This window comes from Rhagoletis pomonella, unplaced genomic scaffold (genome assembly GCF_013731165.1).
Source record: "Rhagoletis pomonella isolate Grant_MI unplaced genomic scaffold, Rhpom_1.0 Rhpom_scaffold_00005, whole genome shotgun sequence".
Taxonomy (NCBI): Eukaryota; Metazoa; Arthropoda; class Insecta; order Diptera; family Tephritidae; genus Rhagoletis; species Rhagoletis pomonella.
This window is the reverse complement of record NW_023458559.1, coordinates 196,423-218,029: the sequence shown is the minus strand read 5'-3', so window position 1 is coordinate 218,029 and position 21,607 is coordinate 196,423. Positions and strand designations below refer to the sequence as shown.

General features: G+C 40.7%; 1 protein-coding gene across 3 annotated transcripts in view; it reads right to left on the bottom strand.

Moving 5' to 3' along the window:
* Nucleotides 1-21,607, bottom strand: part of LOC118738635 (transcriptional repressor p66-alpha) — a 396,748-nt gene that overhangs the window by 266,718 nt on the left and 108,423 nt on the right. For 2 of the 3 annotated variants that reach the window (XM_036469540.1, XM_036469543.1), the window contains exons 5-6: nucleotides 9,310-9,423; nucleotides 9,123-9,224 (exon numbers count right to left, since the gene is read on the bottom strand). The exons of the other annotated variant lie outside the window; for it this stretch is intronic. In XM_036469540.1, coding sequence (XP_036325433.1) covers nucleotides 9,123-9,224; nucleotides 9,310-9,423 — 216 coding nt within the window. The remainder of the gene's footprint in view (nucleotides 1-9,122; nucleotides 9,225-9,309; nucleotides 9,424-21,607) is intronic. 3 annotated transcript variants of the gene reach the window in all.

Below are 21,607 nucleotides of genomic sequence, written 5' to 3'. Positions count from 1 at the left end.
CAGTGAGTTTATTCTTGAAATTTTACACAACCCACAATAAAATTCTTAAAAAGAGATACCAGAGCCGCGCTGACGGTCTGGATAAGGTTTAAATAAAAATTTTTTTTTATTATTGATTCATTCTCTCAATGGAGAAGTGGGAAGAAATTTCGAAGGAACTCACTGAAAATAAAATAAACGCGGAAAAATCTTATAAGTGCATATGTAAGAACATAAAAATTAAAACTGAAACAGTAAAGAAACATTTAAATGTTCTACTGTCATCGCTAAACAATATAGGTAAACTCATAAGTAGAGTTAATAATACCCTAACAAAAGCTCACCAATTGGAGTCCTACCAGGTATTTTCAAGCGTTAGAGACAAACTAGTATCCTCGTTATCCAGGTATAACGTTGAATTTGAAATACCAACCTCTTACAAACAACATATCGAGATCGATTTCCACATTTGGTTGTTCGAAGGTACGTCGGATACCGAGGAAGAACAAAAAGAGATTGTTGTGCAAGAAGAAATATCTACACAAACAAATTTTGTCGAAATTGCAAATCAAGATACACAAACCGAAACAAGTATGACGCAAACAAAATTGAATTGCCCGAGTTCGATGGCAAACCCGAAAACCTACCAAGTTTTCTAGATGCACTTGATATCCTCGAACAAATTAAAGAAAATCATGAGGCTATTGCAGTGTCTATGATAAAAACAAAGCTAAAAGGCACAGCCAGAAATTTCATAAGCAATGAGACGACAATACAAGAAATTAAACAAAAATTAAAAAACGCAATAAAGGGTGAGTCAGTACAAGTTTTAACAGCAAAACTCCTGAACATCCAACAGCGCAGTAAGACTGCTAATCAGTACACAGCAGAAATTGAAAAATTAACGAAATCACTAGAGGGAGCATACATATCTGATGGCTTAACAACAGACCTCGCAACTAAGTATGCTACACAAACAGCTGTGAAAGCCATGTGTAAGAATTGCTCCAATGATAAGGTGAAAACAATTATGCAAGCTGGAACGTTCACTTCAATGAACGAGGCTGTATCGAAATTCACAAATAGTTGCACAGAAATTACAGGTAACCCTAATTCATTATTGCACATACGCCAACAAAATTATTTTCGCGGTAATTTCCGCAGAGGTTATCAATCTGGCAATTATAGAGGTAACCAAAGGCGTACATACCCATCACGCTTTAATAACTTTAATAACAATAATAGTTATAACAATAATAATCGATCAAATAACCAAAGGTCAGGACGAAATTTTGGAGCACGAGGCTCTAATCGTACCAGGACTATAAGAAATGTTAACCAACAGGAAAACCAGCAAACTCCATCTCAATAAATAAAAAACTATATGTTTTCAATTTACACCTTAACAGCTACATATCCTCCAAAACAACTCTAAATAATTCAATTTCAACCCTCCTGATCGATACAGGAGCGGATATATCAATTATAAAAAAGGGTCAAATTGACAGTAATGTCACTATTAATTATTCACAAAAAACCGATTTAAAGGGCATTGGTCAAGGTTTAACTAGTACTATTGGAACAGTCAAGGCAGATTTAAAGGATGATTACTTACTTATTAATCATAAATTTCATATAGTCGAAAATGATTTCCCAATTCCTTGCGATGGAATCTTGGGACTTGATTTTATTAAAAAATATAATTGCATTTTAGATTATAGCAAAAATGGAGACAGCCTGATACTGCGTCCATATGATTACCCGGAAAACATAATAATACAAATGACAAATAGACCAACTGTTAATTGCATAACAATCCCAGCAAAATCGGAAGTAATCCGACAAGTCCATATTGAAAATGGCAATTCTGAATTATTGATACCTCATCAAAAAATTGTCTGAAGGTGTTTTTATTGCAAATACCTTAGTAAATTCAAATCAAACCTTTATTAGAGTCATAAATACAACAGACAAAAATGCAACCATTCAAAATTTCAAAATTAACACAGAAAACTTAGATGATTACACAATAATAAATAATAAAACTGAACCAGCAAATAATGCTAAAGAAAAATTAGAAAGATTAAATAAAAATTTTCCAAAATTCGTTTCCCAACAGCTTAATGCACTTTGTGCAGAATATATAGATATATTTTCACTAGAATCAGAACCCATTACCACTAATAATTTTTACAAGCAAAAACTACGTATGAAAGATGATAATCCAGTTTATGTAAAAAATTACCGAATCCCACAAGCTCATAAAAGCGAAATTTGTAAACACGTAGATAAATTAATTAAAGATGACATAATAGAGCCGTCTATGTCAGAATATAATAGCCCAATTCTGCTGGTACCCAAAAAATCTCTACCGGGAAAAAATGATAAAAGATGGAGACTAGTAGTTGATTATCGACAAGTAAATAAAAAGTTAACCGCAGATAAATTCCCATTGCCACGAATTGATGATATACTAGATCAATTGGGTAGAGCTAAATATTTTTCATGCTTGGACTTGATGTCCGGCTTTCATCAAATTGAGTTACATAAAGACTCTAGGGACATAACATCGTTTACGGCAGACAATGGCACATATCGTTTCAAAAGATTGCCATACGGCTTAAAAGTAGCCCCAAACTCGTTTCAAAGAATGATGACTCTTGCTTTTGCAGGTCTTAAACCATCCCAAGCATTTCTCTATATGGATGATTTGGTAGTATTAGGGTGCTCCGAAAAAACACATGTTAAAAAATTTGAGAGATGTATTTTCAACTTGCAGAAAATACAATTTAAAGTTACATCCGGATAAATGTTTATTTTTTAACCAAGAAGTTACTTACCTTGGACATAACTGCACAAATAAAGGAATTTTGCCTGATCCTAGTAAATTTGAAATTGTACTAAATTATCCAACCCCAAAAACAGCAGATGAAGTTAAAAGATTTGTAGCATTTTGTAACTATTACCGAAAATTTGTTCCAAATTTTGCAGAACATTCTAGAATTTTAACAAGGTTATGTAAAAAGAATGTTTCCTTCGATTGGACAGAAGAATGTCAAAAAGCTTTTGTCTACTTGAAGGAGGCATTAATTAACCCAAATATTTTGCAATATCCAGATTTCGATAAAGAATTTTGTATAACAACAGATGCTAGTGGATTTGCCTGCGGCGCAGTTCTTAGTCAAGAATATGAAGGCAAACAATTACCAATTGCCTATGCGTCAAGAGCATTCACAAAAGGTGAAAGCAATAAAGCTACAATTGAAAAAGAGTTAGCAGCAATCCACTGGGCTATAACTTATTTTAGACCATACGTTTATGGCAGAAAATTTTTGATTAAAACAGACCACCGCCCCTTAACATACTTATTTTCGATGAAAAACCATCATTCATCAAAATTAACTAGAGTTCGATTGGAATTGGAGGAATATGACTTTGAGGTGGAGTATATAGCTGGAAAAGAAAACTACGGGGCGGATGCGCTTTCACGCATCAATATAAATGGTTTAAGAGAAATGTCAATTAAAGCATGTCAAATACTAAAAGTTGCGACGAGATCGGAAACTAAGCAAAAATCAAATAATAAAAATATTAATAAAGAAAAAAGTCACATTGAGAACCCAATAATATATGAAGCGCTAAATAAATGTGAAGTTAAAAAGCTAGCCCAGCTCGTTTTCGACCCCCCGAAACTGCAGTTCAAAAAGGGAAAGAAAATTTGTAGCAAAATAGATATTAATGATTTAATTGTTGAGGCGAAGATTGATTCAGGTCAATCCTTTGCCAGGCTTTCAAAAGAAGCCGGCAATTCAAGTATTAATAATTCAATTGTTGAGGCGAATATTGATTTAGGCCAATTCTTTGCCAGGCTAATTAAAGAAGCCGACAGTTTGAAAATAAATAAAATACAGTTGTCCTTAGGAGACAAATTGTTCAAGAATAATTATACTCGAGTAAGCACATTTAAAGAAATTGGTACCAAAGTTCTCAAAAACTTAACAATTGCATTAACTCCGGAGGTTATGCATGTGACTGATAAAGATACAATTAAAAATTTATTGAAAAAGTATCATGATGATCCTGTTACTGGTGGCCACCCAGGAATCAATCGAACAACTAATAAAATAAAACAAAAATATTATTGGAAAAACATGAAAAATGATATAAAAAAATCACATTAAAAAATGCATGGAATGCAGCAAAAATAAAGTAAATAAAAATTTAAAAGAACTAATGGTGATAACGGAAACTCCCACAAAAGCCTTCGATACGGTGCAAATTGATACAATTGGACCGTTGCCCGTATCGGTATGTGGAAATGAGTATGCGGTTACCATAGTGTGTGATCTGACAAAGTATCTGATAGCAATTCCAATTGCGAGCAAACACGCGAAAACGGTGGCAAAAGCCATTTTTGAAAACTTTATTTTGGTATATGGTTGTATGAAGACCATCATAACTGATATGGGGACTGAATACAAAAACAACGTATTTGAGGAAATGTGTAATCTTTTAAAAATTGAACACAAGACTTCTACCCCATATCACCATCAAACTTTGGGCACCGTTGAACGTAGCCACAGAACTTTTAATGAATACATTCGTTCTTACATATCCATTAACAAAGATGATTGGGATGAGTATATCAAGTATTTTGCATACTGTTACAATACAACACCATCTACGGTTCATGGTTATTGCCCATACGAGTTAGTTTTTGGAAAAATACCTCTGACTTACGAATTTTTAAAAGAAAAGATAATTCGCCCAGTTTATAACTATGAGGCCTATGAGAAAGAAATAAAATATAGATTACAAGTAGCTCAACAAAGAGCTCACATATTGGTAAAAGAAGCTAAGGAGAGACAAAAGGTTTATTATGATAAAAATCTTCAATATAAGGAAATAAAATTAGGAGATTTAGTATTAGTTAAAAATGAAGCAGGTCATAAGTTAGATAATAGATACAAAGGGCCCTATAGAGTAGTAAATATTGATATGAAAAATAATTATTCTTTAACTCCATATAATGTAGAAAATATAAAATTAATCGATAAGAGTAAGAAGATCATAGTACATAAAAATAGGCTTAAGCTATTTGAGTAAATTCACTTAAATTTTAATTACCCATAAATTTTACTTATTAATAAATTTCACACTTAAAGTTTTATGACCATAAATAAAGAAATATTTTTGTACACAAAATATGTTAGTTATTAGTATCATAAACAAAAACCCGACACTTACATAAAAATAGGCTTAAGCTATTTGAGTACATTCACTTAAATTTTAATTACCCATAAATTTTACTTATTAATAAATTTCACACTTAAAGTTTTATGACCATAAATAAAGAAATATTTTTGTACACAAATTATGTTAGTTATTAGTATCATAAACAAAAACCCGACACTTATCTATACAAAATATTCAAAAAAAAAAAAAATCTAAAAACAAGTCTGAAATTAACAAGTAAACAAACATATGAATTATAATCCACTTGAAATAAAACAAACAAAACCGAAAACATTGTATCACAAGAAAAATTTTGTAAACAAACAACAAATGACAAAAACATCAAAAGTATCAAATGAAATATACAAAAGAAAATAAATCCACTCAACTGCATTACAGTTCTAAAATCGTTCATATGTATTCACGATTTTTTTTAGGAAAGGAGGTGTAGTATATCAGAATAAGTCACTAACAACAACAAAGCCACACGCCTGTGTTATGTATTTTTGCAGCATAAACAAATTCCTTACTTTGTTATTTTCACACGCTAAACACACAAGCGGCACAAGCTATATCTGGTGCATGCGCTAGCTCTATGTATGTAAATATGTACGACTGCGCTGCTAGCACCTTCATGCTTGATACATGTAGATATGTCTGTGGATACATTGCTTGTAGCTCCACATTAGAAATGGTGTTGTGTGTGTTGGTGACTTCACTGAGCTATGCTTTGAGCTAGGCACATATGAATGCATGCTCATATGTGCAAGCGAGAGATTCAGTCAGTAAGAATTTTAAGTAAATATGTATTGTAGTAAATAAGTAGTACATAAGATGTTAGAGTATAAATAAGATGATTCCAATAAAGAATAACACAGATTTTGTTATGCGACATGCTAAGTCGCAGCTAAAAACAAAACGCGTTTTATTTAATAATAAAACATTCGTTAATAGTGCAAAACTCCAAGGCTTGGAAACAAATATAGAAGCTATACGATGCCAGAAAGACTACAGAGAATCGAAGAGCGCTAACCAGGAAACAGCGTAAAAGGGCCAATTCGTTGAGCAAGGGCGTGCTCATAGCATGGTAAGTAGCATCTGCGACAATACATTACTTTTTACTAACTTCCAATGCGTACTTATTTCAGGAAATACAATGCCAACATAAATTAAACTGCCAAGGCATAAGCAAGAATTTTTACCTGAGACTGTGACGCCTGCCCGCAGCATCAAATAAGGATATCGTTCCAATGAAACCCAATATTAACGACGTATTTTGACGACGATGAACTCTTTGCGAACGCTCCGGGTTTTCATCACCGGGCTTGTAAATTGATGGCACGGAGCCTCGTTTCAACAATCTTCTTTTTGCATAACCTTGGAAATGTTTTAAACACTTTCATTAATATAAACACAATAAACGAAATAAATAAATATCCTACCCATTTCGAACTGCAGACTATTTTCAAAATCTTCACTTGCAAAGTGATGCATGCAAATATAGAAAGTTTTAAATTGGAAATCCTTGCTTTGCCGGCAGAACTGGATCCACTTTTTCCTAAGTTCTGGATCTGAAGGAAAAGTAAACAAACTGCACTCTGCCGCCGTTTTTCCACATTTCGCAACTGCGCACTTCATTTTACAACGTTTTTATTTTATAACTTTAACAAAAATATCACAAATCAATACGTTTTCCTCGCAAACCAATACGTTTCCCTCGCAAACCAATACGTTTCCCTCGCAAACCAATACGCTTCCCACCAAAAATTTTATATTATGACGTCAACACTCGAACAGCTGATTTGTAAACAAGAGTAACGGACCTGCGCAAAGCGCAATCTCTTTATTCTATCATTCTTGTATTTCATCCATTACTTTTACAAGGCGATGTCCTAGGCGGTAGTCACCATCGGCTCTCTCTGCACTACCGTGATTATGGGCGCCCTCTGTCGTAGTTTTTCGCTATTCTGCTTACGACTGGTTCGACTCTGCACTACCATGTGCACGTGTACCACGCATGTGTACCACGGGTTAATAGAGTAGCTACTTACCTAGGAGTTGGTGCAGTAGCGGTTCAAAAGTAGCGATTGACTCCAGCAGTACTGGAGGGTAATTACTCAGGATCTGATTAATCAGAATCTGATTAATCTAATTATTTGATTGATCAGGATTATGATTAATTAAAAAATTGATTAACCGATAAATCGCACATACCTAATTTTCATTAAAAAATAAGAAAAAATTGTAATACTATGCATGCTTACATATCGTCCGCTTCACGTATCGTCCCGTTGTTGCAATATTTTGTGACCCAAGTTTCAAAACACGTTTTTTCTGACATCAATAAAGCTAAAAACTGGATAAAGCTTAAATTGAAGAGGGAGATCATTAGGATATTTGGCAATGCTTTGACGAAATCGCCAATGGTTGTGATGCCGATTCCAGTTTTGTAGTGATGTGGGTAGACAAGGCAGCGACCGTACAAGAAAACCGCAGCGATTTAGAAATGTAGAAATATTTGCAGCTACCCAGTGCACGGATTTCGAAAAAAATAATAGTGGTAGATTTTGCATACAAAAATTAGGAGAAGTCGGTAGATTTTTTTTACGAAACGATACATATTAGATAGTTTTTACTCATATAGGATAAATGAAGGCGAATTCAGGCAAGATGGGGTTACCAGAGCAGCTGGATTTTTGCCTCGGTGATTCTTAATGTCAAAAAGGTGTATTTGTTGTAATTCTTAGTGCCATTATGCATACAATTTGTTAGTGGTATTTTTGTTTTTGAACTTCTGCTGTCACCTTATGTGAATTCGGCTTGGAATAAATTGTATTTTTTTATAAAACAACAAAAAATATATTTCACGCGAATAAAACATTTAACAAAAAACGTATATGTACATGTGTGTTCGAAGACAAAATATGTATACACTGCGTTCATTAAAATCTCTTTGCTTTCTTTCCGAAAAATATTGGTAGATTTTTAGATTTTGTTGGTAAAAATGGTAGAAAATAAAATACAGCTAAAAAGTTGGTAGATCTACCAATAAAGTGGTAAAGACCGTGCACTACAGCTACCCCTTTACCCAGACAAAATGAACGTTTAATTTGGTGGAAGCATATCGCAAAGAACTTCGAAATTTTGTTTACACTGATAACAGAAACATGGATAACAAATATACGGATAACAGAAAAACGGCCGGATTCCGGATATCTACCGGATACCCGGTCCATCCCTAGTTATTTGCAAACCCGTGTAATCAACAGAAATGTATTTCTGTTCGGGAAGTAGAGACATTCACATCAGTAGACGGAGGTATAGACATCACTAAAGACTCATTTAAGAAGCAATATCAGTTCGGTTCGCTATGCAAGAAACTTGTAAAAGCGTGTACAAGTTGTTACCAAGTCGTGTTCGTTTTGGACAAAAAACTTGCAATACAAATTTGACATTTCATTTACGGACGAATTTGTGAATTGATGCTGGGGAAATTTTCGCCAGCAACAATTTGCAAGCACACGGTTGCATTTTTGTCAGTGACTTCCACAAAGAAATTGAAGCGTATGTTGAAGAAAGCCAAAAAAGAAGAAATATACGTAGAAATAGGTCCTTTTTTGTTTTCCACTTGAAATAATTTTAAATATTTATTATGTTCGAAAAGCAACCGTGGACGCCAGCTGGCAGTGAAGCTTGCAAATTATTGTTCGTGCTAAACTTTGTAAGTTTCTCTCTTTGGGAGTGTAAGATACCTTATGATCTGAATTGTATTGCTTGCCAATTCTTGCTGACTAATCCAAACGAGCGCAACTATTATGAGAAATGCCTTAAATAAGGTATCACTTTTTTAAAAGAATATGAGACTACACTAAATTACACTGTACAGTACTAAAAGACATAGAACTTACTTGCAGAAGCGTTTTCTCAAGCTGCTTTCGTAACGCCAGTTTTGCGGCTGCTTGCCTCTGTGCCGGTGTCAATACTTCATCACGAGACGTGCTACGATCACACTTAAATTATAATTCAAAATTTCGTTAGTAGTTTTCGCAACTTGAAAAAGTTGTTCAAATATATTGAGGAGTCCACATAATTTACCTTTAAATCGTGGTGTTGCTGCTGTTGATTTTGTTGCATGTTTGATGTAGCAGGTGTGATAGAAACGGAGTTATTTATCATCCCAGATATCTTTGAATTGTCATTAATATTGCTCTGTGGTAGATTAATAAAAAAAAAATATTTTAAAACATATTCCAAATTAAAGTATGTTTACATATAGTGCGGATGTGTTTTGCTTCTGCTCTTGCTATTTAGTTTGTTAGTATTTTGTCCATGACTCTTACGGAAAGTGTAGCAAATCATTTGCGTGAAATGATACCTTAATTGTGCCGTGCGGTGGTTTTTGTCAAAAACAATTTCACCGTATTTGCTGTACGGTGTAGCCTGAATACGATGTCAGGCTATTTAACCAGAATAATAGCATATCTGCTATCTTTGCCCAGAGTGTTTGCTAATGCCTGCAAAATTAATTACGTCTTTGATTCTTTTATGACCGCGCATAAAAATGGCTTAGACTCTATCGTAACCACAATAATGGGCCGATTTGATGAAATTCATAAAGAAATTGCTTTACTAAATTTAAAAAACAGTGAACACAAGAAATATGTCTCATCATGTTTAAACCCTTTGTGTTCAGAATTCAGTGCCCTAAAAGATGTTGGCCAAGGTACATAAACTGCTAAATTGAACAACAACAAGAATAAGTCAAACGGTTTTCCTGACCTACGGAGAGCGAAGTCACCAACTTCGGCTATTGAAAATGTCTCACACTCTCAAAATGCTGTCAATACTGCGTGTGACGCTAAAACGCCTGTTCTGTCATTTTCTGAATCTTCGGCTTTTGGGAGTACCGCGATTGTTAACAATGCAACCTCACTTACTCCTCCTGAGGTGAACAATAATGTTACTTCCGATGCTTTGCCGTAGGCTTCTCAACAAATGCGGACTGCATTATCAGCTGATATGAGTTCTGCGTTTGCAAAGAATGCGTCTTCATCTACTCCTGCTGACGTGAATGATGCCACTTCTGTCGCTTTGTCATCTGTTTCTAAAACATGCCGACAGCGTTATTGTTGTTGTAGTGGCTACAACAACCCCGCCCAGATCGTTTAATATCTCAGTCGCTGTCGTGAAACTCCACTAACGGAAGCCCCAGGAAGCGTGCAGCCTCATTGGGGTCGGTACACAGGGACAAAGGCGTTAGTGTTGTTGGGTTTTCCGAGCATACGAAGAGATGTTTTGAGTCGTGGGGTGTATCTCCACATACCGGACACTCATTTGGCACATTTGTGTCTAATCTGCTCAGGTATGAGTCTAACCTGCTGCAGTAGCCAGATCGAAGTTGGGCTATTTTAGTTCTGGCCTCCCGAGGCAGATGAAGCTCCGTCTCGTCGATGTCCGGTGCTTGTTGCCTAGAACGGCATTCACAGGTCTGGAGTCTACATAAATCGAGACTGACTTCCTAAGAATGCCGTTCAGGGCCTGTCGATATGCTGACGGGTCCAGAGGCTGCTTAATGAACCTCTGGACTTCGTCCGTCAGTTCGTAGAGATGCCTCCTGACGTGCCTGGGCGAGGGCTCTTCTGCAAGCAAGTGTCGTTCGGGCGACAACACAAGACATCCAGTCGCTGTCCGAAGAGCAGTGTTTTGAGTCGTCTGCAGCTTCATCCACTGCGTCCTACTGGTCCCCGGCGACCACACTGGTGCTGCGTAATTGTAAACCGACCGGCCTATTGCCTTGTATGTTGCCAGCAACGTTTCTTTGTCTTAGCCCCAAGTACTGCCGGCTAGCGACTTGAGGACTTTGTTGCGGCTCTGTACTTTGTTGACAATAGCGGTTGCGTGCGCAGAGAAGGAGAGCAGACCGTTGAAGGTTACTCCGAGTATTTTTGGGTTATTCACCGTCGGAATTGGTGTATAATTGACGTGTATTCCCAGCGGTAGTCTGACCTTCGTAAAGGTGGCGAACAAGGCCTCAGAGGATTTTGTAGGGGAGGGGGTTAGGCTCCTAGCAGTGAAGAAGTGAGAAATCTCGTTTGCTTTCGAGCACAAGTCATCAATTCCATTCCCAGATGCAAATATCGATCAATGGTCAGCATAGGAGACAATCGGGACTCCCTCTGATGGTTGAGGGAGCTTTGAAATATAGTAGTTAAACAGTAATGGGGAAAGGAAACCGCCCTGTGGAACCCCCTGTTTTATTTTTCTAGGTTTGCTCGATTTGTCTCTAAACATTACTGACGAGTGGCGACCACTTAATAATTCGCCGACCACCGTTTGAGCCTCTGTGAGAGAGCGGAGGCCTCTATGTCTTCTAGCAGCGAGGAGTGGCTGACAATGTCAAACGCCAGATCAGATCCAACGCTACTCGAGTACTTCTCTCACAGGGACAGTTGCGGTTTAAGCCGCATGTAATCTGCGTGTTTATGGCTTTAAGTGCTGTTGTTGTACTGTGCCTGATGCTTCGCTGGGGTCAGGCGGTTCGTGAAATAGGGGAGCAGGAAGTTCCTCTATTGTCTTCGTTACCGGGGAAAGGAGTGTTATCGGACGATAACACTCTCCTTTGTTGGCTGGTTTCCCCGGTTTTTGCAATGGGACCACTCTCCCCATCTTCCAGGCGTCTGGGATGATTATAGTGGCCATTGACAGATTGAGGTCCTCCGTTAGGTACGCTACTCCCGCCAGGACCCAAATTTTTCAGCATCAACATGCATATTCCGTCCAGCCCCATGCCTTTGGAGGCTTTGGCTTTCGCCTTCCCGATGGCTACCCGAACTTCACCGCTAGTGAAAGCAAGAGGGGCACAGGTTGTTGGCAGTTTGTGCAGCCTTCTGGTCACTCGACGCTTGGCTTTGTCCGCCGGAGGATGCAGTATGAATTGCAGGCTAAAATAGCTCGCTAAAAGAAATTTCGACCCTGTCGTCGTGCTTCGTCGGATTGGACAGTGACTTCACGGTTGACCAAAGCTTACTCACACCAGAGGCGAAGTTAACAGTCGGTTGGTTTATCGATCGAGATGACTATGGGCAGATGGACTGATGCCAAAGTCAGCATATGTCGCCATGATACGCTGTTTATCAGACCAGCGCTGACTATTGTTGCCTGGCGAGCTGCAGCAGTTGGCCATACTCCTGGTGGGTGCGTCGTCACTCATTGTGCAGAATGTCGAATCGTCAATCTGCTAAGCCAAGTCTGTTCCCCTGCGATCGTTTGACAGGCTTGAAAGCCAAAGATCGTGGTGCGCATTAAAGTCAGCTACTACCATACGGTTTTCACCTCTGAGGGGCGCACCTATATCAGGCTGATATCCTGCCGGGCAGCAGGTGACGTTAAATATTTCGACAGCAATGCCCTGACATTCTAGGGTGGTATCCCTGCGGTCGATGTCAGCTTCGATAAGACGATACTGCACGGTGTGGTGCGTGATGAAAGCTACACCACCACCATTATTTCGCTCGCGATCTCGACGGTGCACGTTGTATCCGGCGCAATTCAACAATGTCGAACTGCTGTGCAACTTCTTTTCTTGGATCGCACCTATCAAATAACAAGCCATCCCAGGAAGACGGTTATCTCCTCGATCTTGCTCTGAAGTTTGTTACAATCGAATTGAACGAGCTTCATGTGGTTCGCGAGACGTGTTGTTACGGACGAAAGAGACGGGCGCGAGGGCCGTAAGACCTCGCCCTCTCGCACTAAACAACGCACAGATGATGGAGGACGGACTGAGGGCCGCATGACCTCGCCCAACGCTCACACCGGTATACAAGCGAGCAGCGCAGACCAGCAAGGGGAGAAAAGAGCACCCAGACGTCGGCGCGGACCAGCAGCCCCCGATCTAGGGAAACCAGGGGCACGAGACGACCCACGTAGAAGGGGTCTCAGCGGCGCTGGAGTAGCACGCTACCTTCGATACCTGGCAAGAGGCATGAGTCCTGACTCTGCGCGGAGCCGAGCCGTGAGACCGGTACAGCAAGAAGCCCCAGCTGCCAAAACCACCGGCAACCAACGTGTGCCAACAGTAACAAAAAGGCAACCTGCAAAGCGTTGTAGAGGTCACCCGCCGGGGTCGCCTCTGAGAAACAGCGATCGGAAGAGGGGCCATAGACAAGACGAGCACGGAGTCGCTAACCAGAACCAGCAATCGAGCTACGCAGATGCAATGAGAGCAACAAGAATAGCGGTGCTACCCCAAGAGTACCCCGCCATGTCTGTCACTCCAGAGCAACTCACATCACTGCAAGACATCATTATGGATGAGGTTCTGAGGGGGTGGACCCGCCCACTTATTTTTACGGGCGTCTACTTCAGACCGGGCCTGCTATTGGTGGACTGCAGAGACGAGGCAACTGCCGAATGGCTGAGACAGACAGTACCGTCGCTCAATGGGTGGGAAGGGCCGGCGCTTTACACCAGGAGCGGAGATGACATACCACCAACCCATAATGTCACCATCTTCCTCCCATGGAGCATAGACAGGGGCCAGGACTATGCACTGGGTTTCCTGAGAGCTCAGAACGAGAGCCTCAACACATCACTCTGGAGAGTCATGGAGGAAAAAGTTGAGGACGGCTACCTACGGCTGAATGTGGCTGTCGATGAAGACTCCTTCTGTAGCATGAGACGGCAGAGTTTTAGGCTCAATTACAGGTACGGGAACGTCCTCGTCAAGCCATGGAAGCAGAGAATTCCTGGGGACGCTGCCCACACGACGCCAACAGGTGAGGCATTAACAGGCATGGCAATGGCCGTCGATGAGCAGTGCGTAGAAGGGCCTTCGACCTCCGCAGCTGCCTCATCGATAGCAATTGATAGAGACAAAATTGTCGACGAGCACCGCGTGGAAGGGCCTTTGACCTCCGCGGTTGCCACCGCGACGACGGAGACAACAGGACGGGCAGCTCAACAAAATATGCCGTCGACCAGGGAGCTGGAGGAGCTGGCAGAAGGCTTGAACCTTCAAAGCCCTGGCAGAGAACCGGAGGACCTAACGCTCTCAGAGATAGACGAGCCGATGGTCCAGAGTAAAAAATGAGGACAACACCACGCCTTAGGATTGCCCAGATTAACCTCCATCACGCGGTAGCTGCATCTGCAGTCATCACAAGGAAGTTCACTTCGGAGGATCTGGGCATAGTCTTAGTCCAAGAGCCGTGGGTGTATAAAGGTCAGGTGAAGGGCCTGACGGAGAAGTCTATCAAGGTAATCTGGGATTTATCATGTGATAACCCAAGAGCCTGTGTTATGTTAAAGAAGGAGACTAATTACTTCTGCATTTCAGAGTTTTTAACGAGAGATCTGGTGGCAATCCAACTAACGGTGAATCTCCACGGACAGGCAAGAGAAGTAGTTTTTGCTTCGGCTTACTTCGCAGGGGATGCCGCCATACCACCGGAGGAAGTCAGAGGACTAGTAGAGTACAGCGAGAAACTGCGCCTTCCATTGGTTATTGGATGTGATGCCAACGCACATAATGTACAGTGGGGCAGCATTGACACCAATAAAAGGGGTGAGCTTCTACTAGACTTTATATTAAGTAAGGACCTTAGTATTTGCAATGTAGGTTATAAGCCCACTTTTGTAACTAGGGTAAGAGAGGAAGTTCTGGACGTTACTCTTGGGAACACCTGGGCGGATAATTTGATATCGGACTGGAGGGTCTCCTCGGAGCCCTCAATGTCGGATCATAGGATTATACAGTTTTCCCTAGAGATCTCCATGAATAGAGCCACGCCCAGTAGGAATCCTAGGAGGACTGACTGGAACAGCTATCACAGACTATTACAGGCAAACCTAACCACCACAAACGTAGAGAACAGGGCTAAGCGATGGGTGGAATTGGAGGCGAAGGTCGGCAGCCTAAATGAGGCAATAACGGATGCCTATACATCAAGCTGCCGGCTGACTTCACCAAAAGGACAGAATAGAAACCCATGGTGGAACTCCAACCTCTCAGGCCACCGGAAAGAGGTCAGAAAACTCTATAACCGTGCGAAACGTACTGGGAATCGGGATGACTATTTGTCAGCCCTAACCACCTATAATAAATCGATTCGCGAAGCCAAGAGAAACAGTTTTAGATTGTTCTGTGAAGGCATCACCTCCACCCCGGAGGCTGCCAGATTGCACAGAGCACTAGCTAGAGGTACAGGTGAAAACCATATGGCGACAAAACTACCAGACGGCAGCTACACCAAAAGTGAGGAAGAGAGGGCCCTGGCCCTCCTGACAACACACTTCCCAGGAGCATTGACTCCGGTAGCAGAGGATAGTGATGAATACCATAAGCCGGCCTCGGAGGACTGGAAGACGGCAAATTGCCTGTTCACCTGGTCGACCGTACGATGGGCCATCGATTCGTTTGAGCCCGATAAGACCCCTGGGGTGGACGGCTTATGGCCGATTTTACTCCAGAAAGAACTGGACCTGCTTACCCCGATTTTAATCAAAATCATGCGGGAAAGCCTGGCACTAGCGTATCTCCCAAAGTCGTGGAGGAGAGCCTGTGTCAAATTCATTCCTAAGATAGGCAAGAAATACTCGCTGGCGAAATCTTTTCGCCCGATTAGTCTAACATCATTCCTTCTTAAGGCAATGGAGAAGATCATAGACAACCACATAAGGTCCACCACCCTGACGTCATTGCCGTTACATCATGGGCAACACGCCTATCGTGCAGGTAGATCGACGGATACAGCGCTGTTCCAGCTGTCAACTACCATACGGAATGCACTTGAGGGGGGGGAGGTAACACTCTGTGCGTTTTTAGACATTGAAGGAGCCTTTGATAACACCTCACACGAGGCAGTAGATCGAGCTCTAGAGTGAAGGAACGTAGACATCCCGATCCGAAGATGGATCAGTACAATGCTGCGAACAAAGCTGGCAGAGACCGTAGCTGACAATAAAATCATACAGTTGATGACGGTAAAAGGCTGCCCGCAGGGGGGCGTACTGTCTCCCCTGCTTTGGAGTATACTAGTAGACGAACTACTTGAGTTGCTATCCAACAACGGCATTTTGTGCCAAGGATATGCGGACGACATAGTAATTATAGCGAGGGGCAAATTTGAAAGCACCCTCTGCGACATTGTACAAAGAGAACTTATCCTAACTAAAAGATGGTGTGGCACGGTGGGCCTTAACATAAACCCCGCCAAAACAGCCGTTATTACTTTTACTAGGAGAAGAAACCTTCCAGGCATGCACCCTATAACATTAGGAGGCATAGAGATAGAAATATGTAATGAAGTAAAGTATCTAGGAGTCATCTTCGACAGCAAAATGCTATGGAATAGGCACATTGAGTACGCTGTAACAAAAGCCACACGAGCTTTAATGGTATGCAGGAGACTGACTGGCCGGCATATCGTGGGGGTGCAGCCCCTACATCCTACGATGGATGTACACAATGATTGTCAGGCCAATAGTTACATATGGAGCAGTGGCATGGTCCGAGCGGGCTGCCCTCAACACGGTAAGGGCGTCGCTTTCCAAGCTGCAGTGACTGGCGTGCACCTGTATAACAGGTGGCATGCGCACCTGTCCCACTGCAGCCCTGGAGGTAATCCTGAACCTGTCGCCACTGCACATAGTCATAGAACAAACCTAAATTTCATGAGGGAGGGCACTGGAAAAGGCAAGGTGGTCTCGAGCAGACTCGGAGAGGAAATCAAAAGCAAGATTCCTATCTCCCAGCTCAATAGAGACGACACGGTTAGGCTAAGAACCTTCGAGAAAAAGTTTAGAACCGAACTAGGAAGCAAGGCAACCTGGAACGAGACAATGTTGGATAACACCTTTCGGCCCCATACCCAAAGGTGGTTCACAGATGGCTCCAAAACCAACGAAGGGATAGGGACAGGAATACATGGCCCCCAAGCCAATATCTCCATTCCCCTGGGGAACTATCCCAGTATCTTTCAAGCGGAGGTTTTTGCCATCGACATTTGTGCGGAGGTAATTCTGCAGAGACAACCGAGAAAACAACACATTGTCATATGCAGCGACAGTCAGGCTGCACTGAGAGCCGTATCGTCGTGTGAAATTAATTCACGGTTGGTAAGGGAATGTGTAAAGAGACTAAACGCCCTGGGGGAACTCCACACAGTACAGCTGATGTGGGTCCCGGGCCATACAGGCGTACAGGGCAACGAGGAGGCTGACAAACTCGCTAGGGAAGCAGCAGCCACTCGACCCATAGGACCAGAACCCTTCCTTGCAGTTGGTCCTCACACTATCAGGGAAAAGTTAAGAGTAGAGGAACGAAACCTGATCAGAACACATTGGAAGAATACGCCTGGACTAAGGCAGGCGAAAGAACTTCTAGGAAGCTATAATCCCAGAAGATTCAGAGAACTAATTACACTCAACAAGACTAATTTAAGATTTATTACAGGACTGCTAACTGGTCACTGCAGGCTGCGGGCCCATATGCATACCTTAGGGATTAGCGCAGACGATTCCTGCCGCTATTGCGACAGGGTCCCAGAAACCCCGCGGCACATCCTCTTAGAATGTGACGCGGTGTCGAGAAGAAGGCAAACACACTTGGGGAAGCTGTGGCCCGAGGCTTCAGACATTCACTCTCTACAGCCCTCGATACAATAGAACTAAGGTCGTAGTGCACATCCTCTAACAAATATATCTATCTAAAGGAGGTGAGGACCTTGTTGCGGCTCTATACTTTGTTGACTCCGAGTATTTTGGGGCTATTCACCGTCGGAATTAGTGTATCATCGACGTGAGTTCCCAGCGGTAGCCTGACCTCCTAACCCCGTTTAGGTCGGTGAAGTATCTCAGAAGTTGCCGACTGCGTTATCAACTGCATTGGCTACTGATACTAATACATCTTCAACATCTACTGCTGCTGTTAGGCGCCTGTCACATCACCAATACGGTAAGGCGCCTGTCACATCAGCAATACGGTAAGGCGCCTGTCACACCATCAATACGGATCGCTATCCATCAATGCTACACAGCACGATCCAGGCTCAAAGCGAATTTTTTCGATGCGGAGTTCTCGACCTGAATCAGTACGATGTATTTCGGAAGGACAGAGATCCCATCAAAACCGGATATAGCTGAGGTGGCGGTGTGTTGATTGCACACTATTCTCCAAGCTTCGTTTCTATCTCTTCAAAGCACTAGCTTCGATCAACTTTGTGTTTGTGTTAGCGGTTCCCTTGGATGGCTATATATTTGCGCCTCTTATATACCTCCACTCAGAGTTACTGGCTAATACATATGTACATGTCGCATGTTGACAATGTGTTAGCTCTTCATCGTAATATTGGGGATAACCAATTTTGTGTGGTTGATGATTTCAACTTAAGCAATGTAAGGTAGTCGTTTTTTGATAATAATTTATTCTTGACTCGGTCAAATGTACAAAGTTCCGTTGAGTCAAATGTTATTGATAATTTGGTATGTATTGGCCTAATTCAAATAAACGGCCTCGGCCTTATAGATTTAGGCCACTATTGCGAGTGTCGGCAGGCAGTAGAATAGAAATTTGTCGATCGAGTCGATCATCTTTTATTTTGCTATTGTGCAACTTGATCGATAAAAATTCGTACTATTGTGAATGGTTGACTGAATTGTAGACAGCTGTTTGTTTGTTTACATTTGTTTCTTTAGTGTTTCATTTACATCATTTTTAAAATAATTGCTTGCTTTTATTATAAAATTTAAAAAATTGATACAGTTGAAATATGGTTTAGTGATGAGGAAGATGATGTGGAAGCTAATAGATTAGTAGAGTTGGCTAAAGCAAGGAGGGAATTACGAAATTCGTCGGACCCCTTGGAATTGGAAGATGAAGTGTATGTACATATGTGAATTTTATGAATAGGAGTTACGTTCCAGATACTTCACGGTTTGTAGGTTTTACAGGATTTGCAGGAAAAGCTGTTTTCCTCATTAATGAACTTTATGGAAGTTTAAGAAATACGGTACGGTTTAGCTATTTGTACAATGATGTTGGGTATTTGTGTCCAAACTTTAACATATAAGTGTAGTGAAAGAACTAAACTTTAATTTGAAATAAAGATTTAAAATTTCCGAGGACTAGTTGATTAATAATTTATGCAATTTTTTTGAAACTGTGATGTTGGTTCTGCGCAAAAATACTGTGGATGACGCAGCCGGAGTTATATGCACAGGATATATTGCATATCTTTCACAATAGAAGCGGAGCTACCGCCCCTACTCTTTCCGAAAATTCCTTTGCCTATGTCCTCATTCTCCTGCATCAGCTCGACCAACCGCGCAAGTTGCCTTTTGTTGCTTACAATTTTTGATCTGTAATTCAGACAAATACAGTGACGAGCAAAACTGTAACATGATGGTGTAACACTTTTTATTTCAGCCACCGCTATCGTTCCAAGATCTAACGACTTTCATACTTTTGTTGTATATTCTTATTGGTACACCCCTACTCCCTCTCTCATAACTATTTGAAGTCAATCCAACAACTATAAAAAAACCTGGAGACAAAAATGTAAGTTAAGGCAAATGTTACAGTTTTGCATTTTACAGTTATCTTTTACTAAGTGGAAGTCAGATGACTTCTTTTTGTATTGTAATTTATTCAAGAAGTGATCACCAATAAATAATATGGTTAATCAGAAAACATAAATGTAAATAATTGATTTACTGCGGAAAGGCGGGAGCGCAGGGGAAGTGGCAAAAAATTGTGAGTTGGCCACATGAAAATGTTAAGACTGAGACAAAAATATAGCCTAAAGTGTTACTAAGGACAAAGGAAGTCTGTGAAAAAATATTACGGTCCGATTTCTTGTGAACTTAATAGCAAGTAGCGCTGCAGCCACTACTACAGAAGCGCTTAAGGTATTAAAATTGAATGCAAATCAGTAGACGGCGGGGCGAAGAATTGCCAAATTGAGCGCAAAGACAGCATAAAAGATGAAAAAAACTATTTTGATCAAAATACATGTGCGAGAGTGGTAGCATTTTGCCGGACGCACGATAACCGGACCGTTGCCAATTGGGATATGTTAGGCCTTACAGAATGCAATAAAAAAACACATTTTTAAGATTTAATTGAAGGTTAGTTGGTCTGACAAGACTCTAAGGCAAACTGTGAATCACAGTGGTCGGTCAATAATAGTTTGGGGTTGTATTTCAAAAATGTTGTTGACCCGTTTGTACGCATTATGCGTAAGGAACAGTATCTGTTCATATTTTAACAAAATTTGCAAGATGTAGTCGAAAAAATTAGAGTTTCTGCTGAAAAATCAACCAAAACACAGTGCACATGTTCGCAAAGACTAGAACAAAAGCAAAAATTTGCTAATTTGAAATGAACTCCACAATCCGAGGACATGAATCTCATCGAGAATTTGCGAAATCACCTAAAGGCGCAGCTTACTAAGTATCGCAGTCCGTCCAATGGAGTACATGAGCTGTGAAAGCAAACCAAGGATATGTGGGAAGCTATACCTCCAGAATTTTTACAGAGATACACATTATTTAGGTATGCCAAATTGCACCCGGGAACTAAAAAAAGCAAAAGAATACTGAACATTGCGTTAATAATTCTTTTTTTTTTTCGTGAAAATTGTCAAAAAGTTATTAAAAATATATGAATGCAAAACTGTAACATTTGCCTTAATTTACATTTTTGTCGGCTGGTTTTGTTATTGTTGTTGAATTGACTTCAAATCGTTATGACAGAGGAAGCAAAGATGTACCAATAAGAATATACAACAACAGTATGAATGTCGTTAGAACTTGGATAGTTAGCGGCGGCTGAAATAAAAAGTGTTACTCCATGTTACAGTTTTGCTCGTCACTGTGCATAGGTATGTAAGTTAACACATCCGCCGTCACTCAACATGTTGCATTCCCACAGTCCAGCAATACACCTGCGTGCGCACGTCACGCTACGCCGCGGCCACAGATCCTGATATAAAAATCCACCTAACCTTTAACTATCATCGGTGATATTAAATAATGTTACCTTATATAACGACAGGTAATAAGTCCCACATGGTTTCTAAAATCACAAATTAGTTTTTGTGCAAATTGCAGGTAGAGGGTATTAATGAATTCCAGCCCTCGATATTTCACATTTTTATATTTGTAAGTTATTGGAAGCAGGGATGCCAACTTGGCTCAAACCGTGCCATTTGTCCCTATTTTACTTCAAATGGCACTTAATTTTTCAATTTGGGACAAAGTGCCGAAATGGCACTTTTGTAAAAAAAAAATAACATTTCAATACATTTTTGTGAAATCCTTTGCGTGCACTTCTTTTTCTCAACAAAAATTTTCTAATTTATAAAGGCTATTCAACTGGTTGATCTTATTTTAT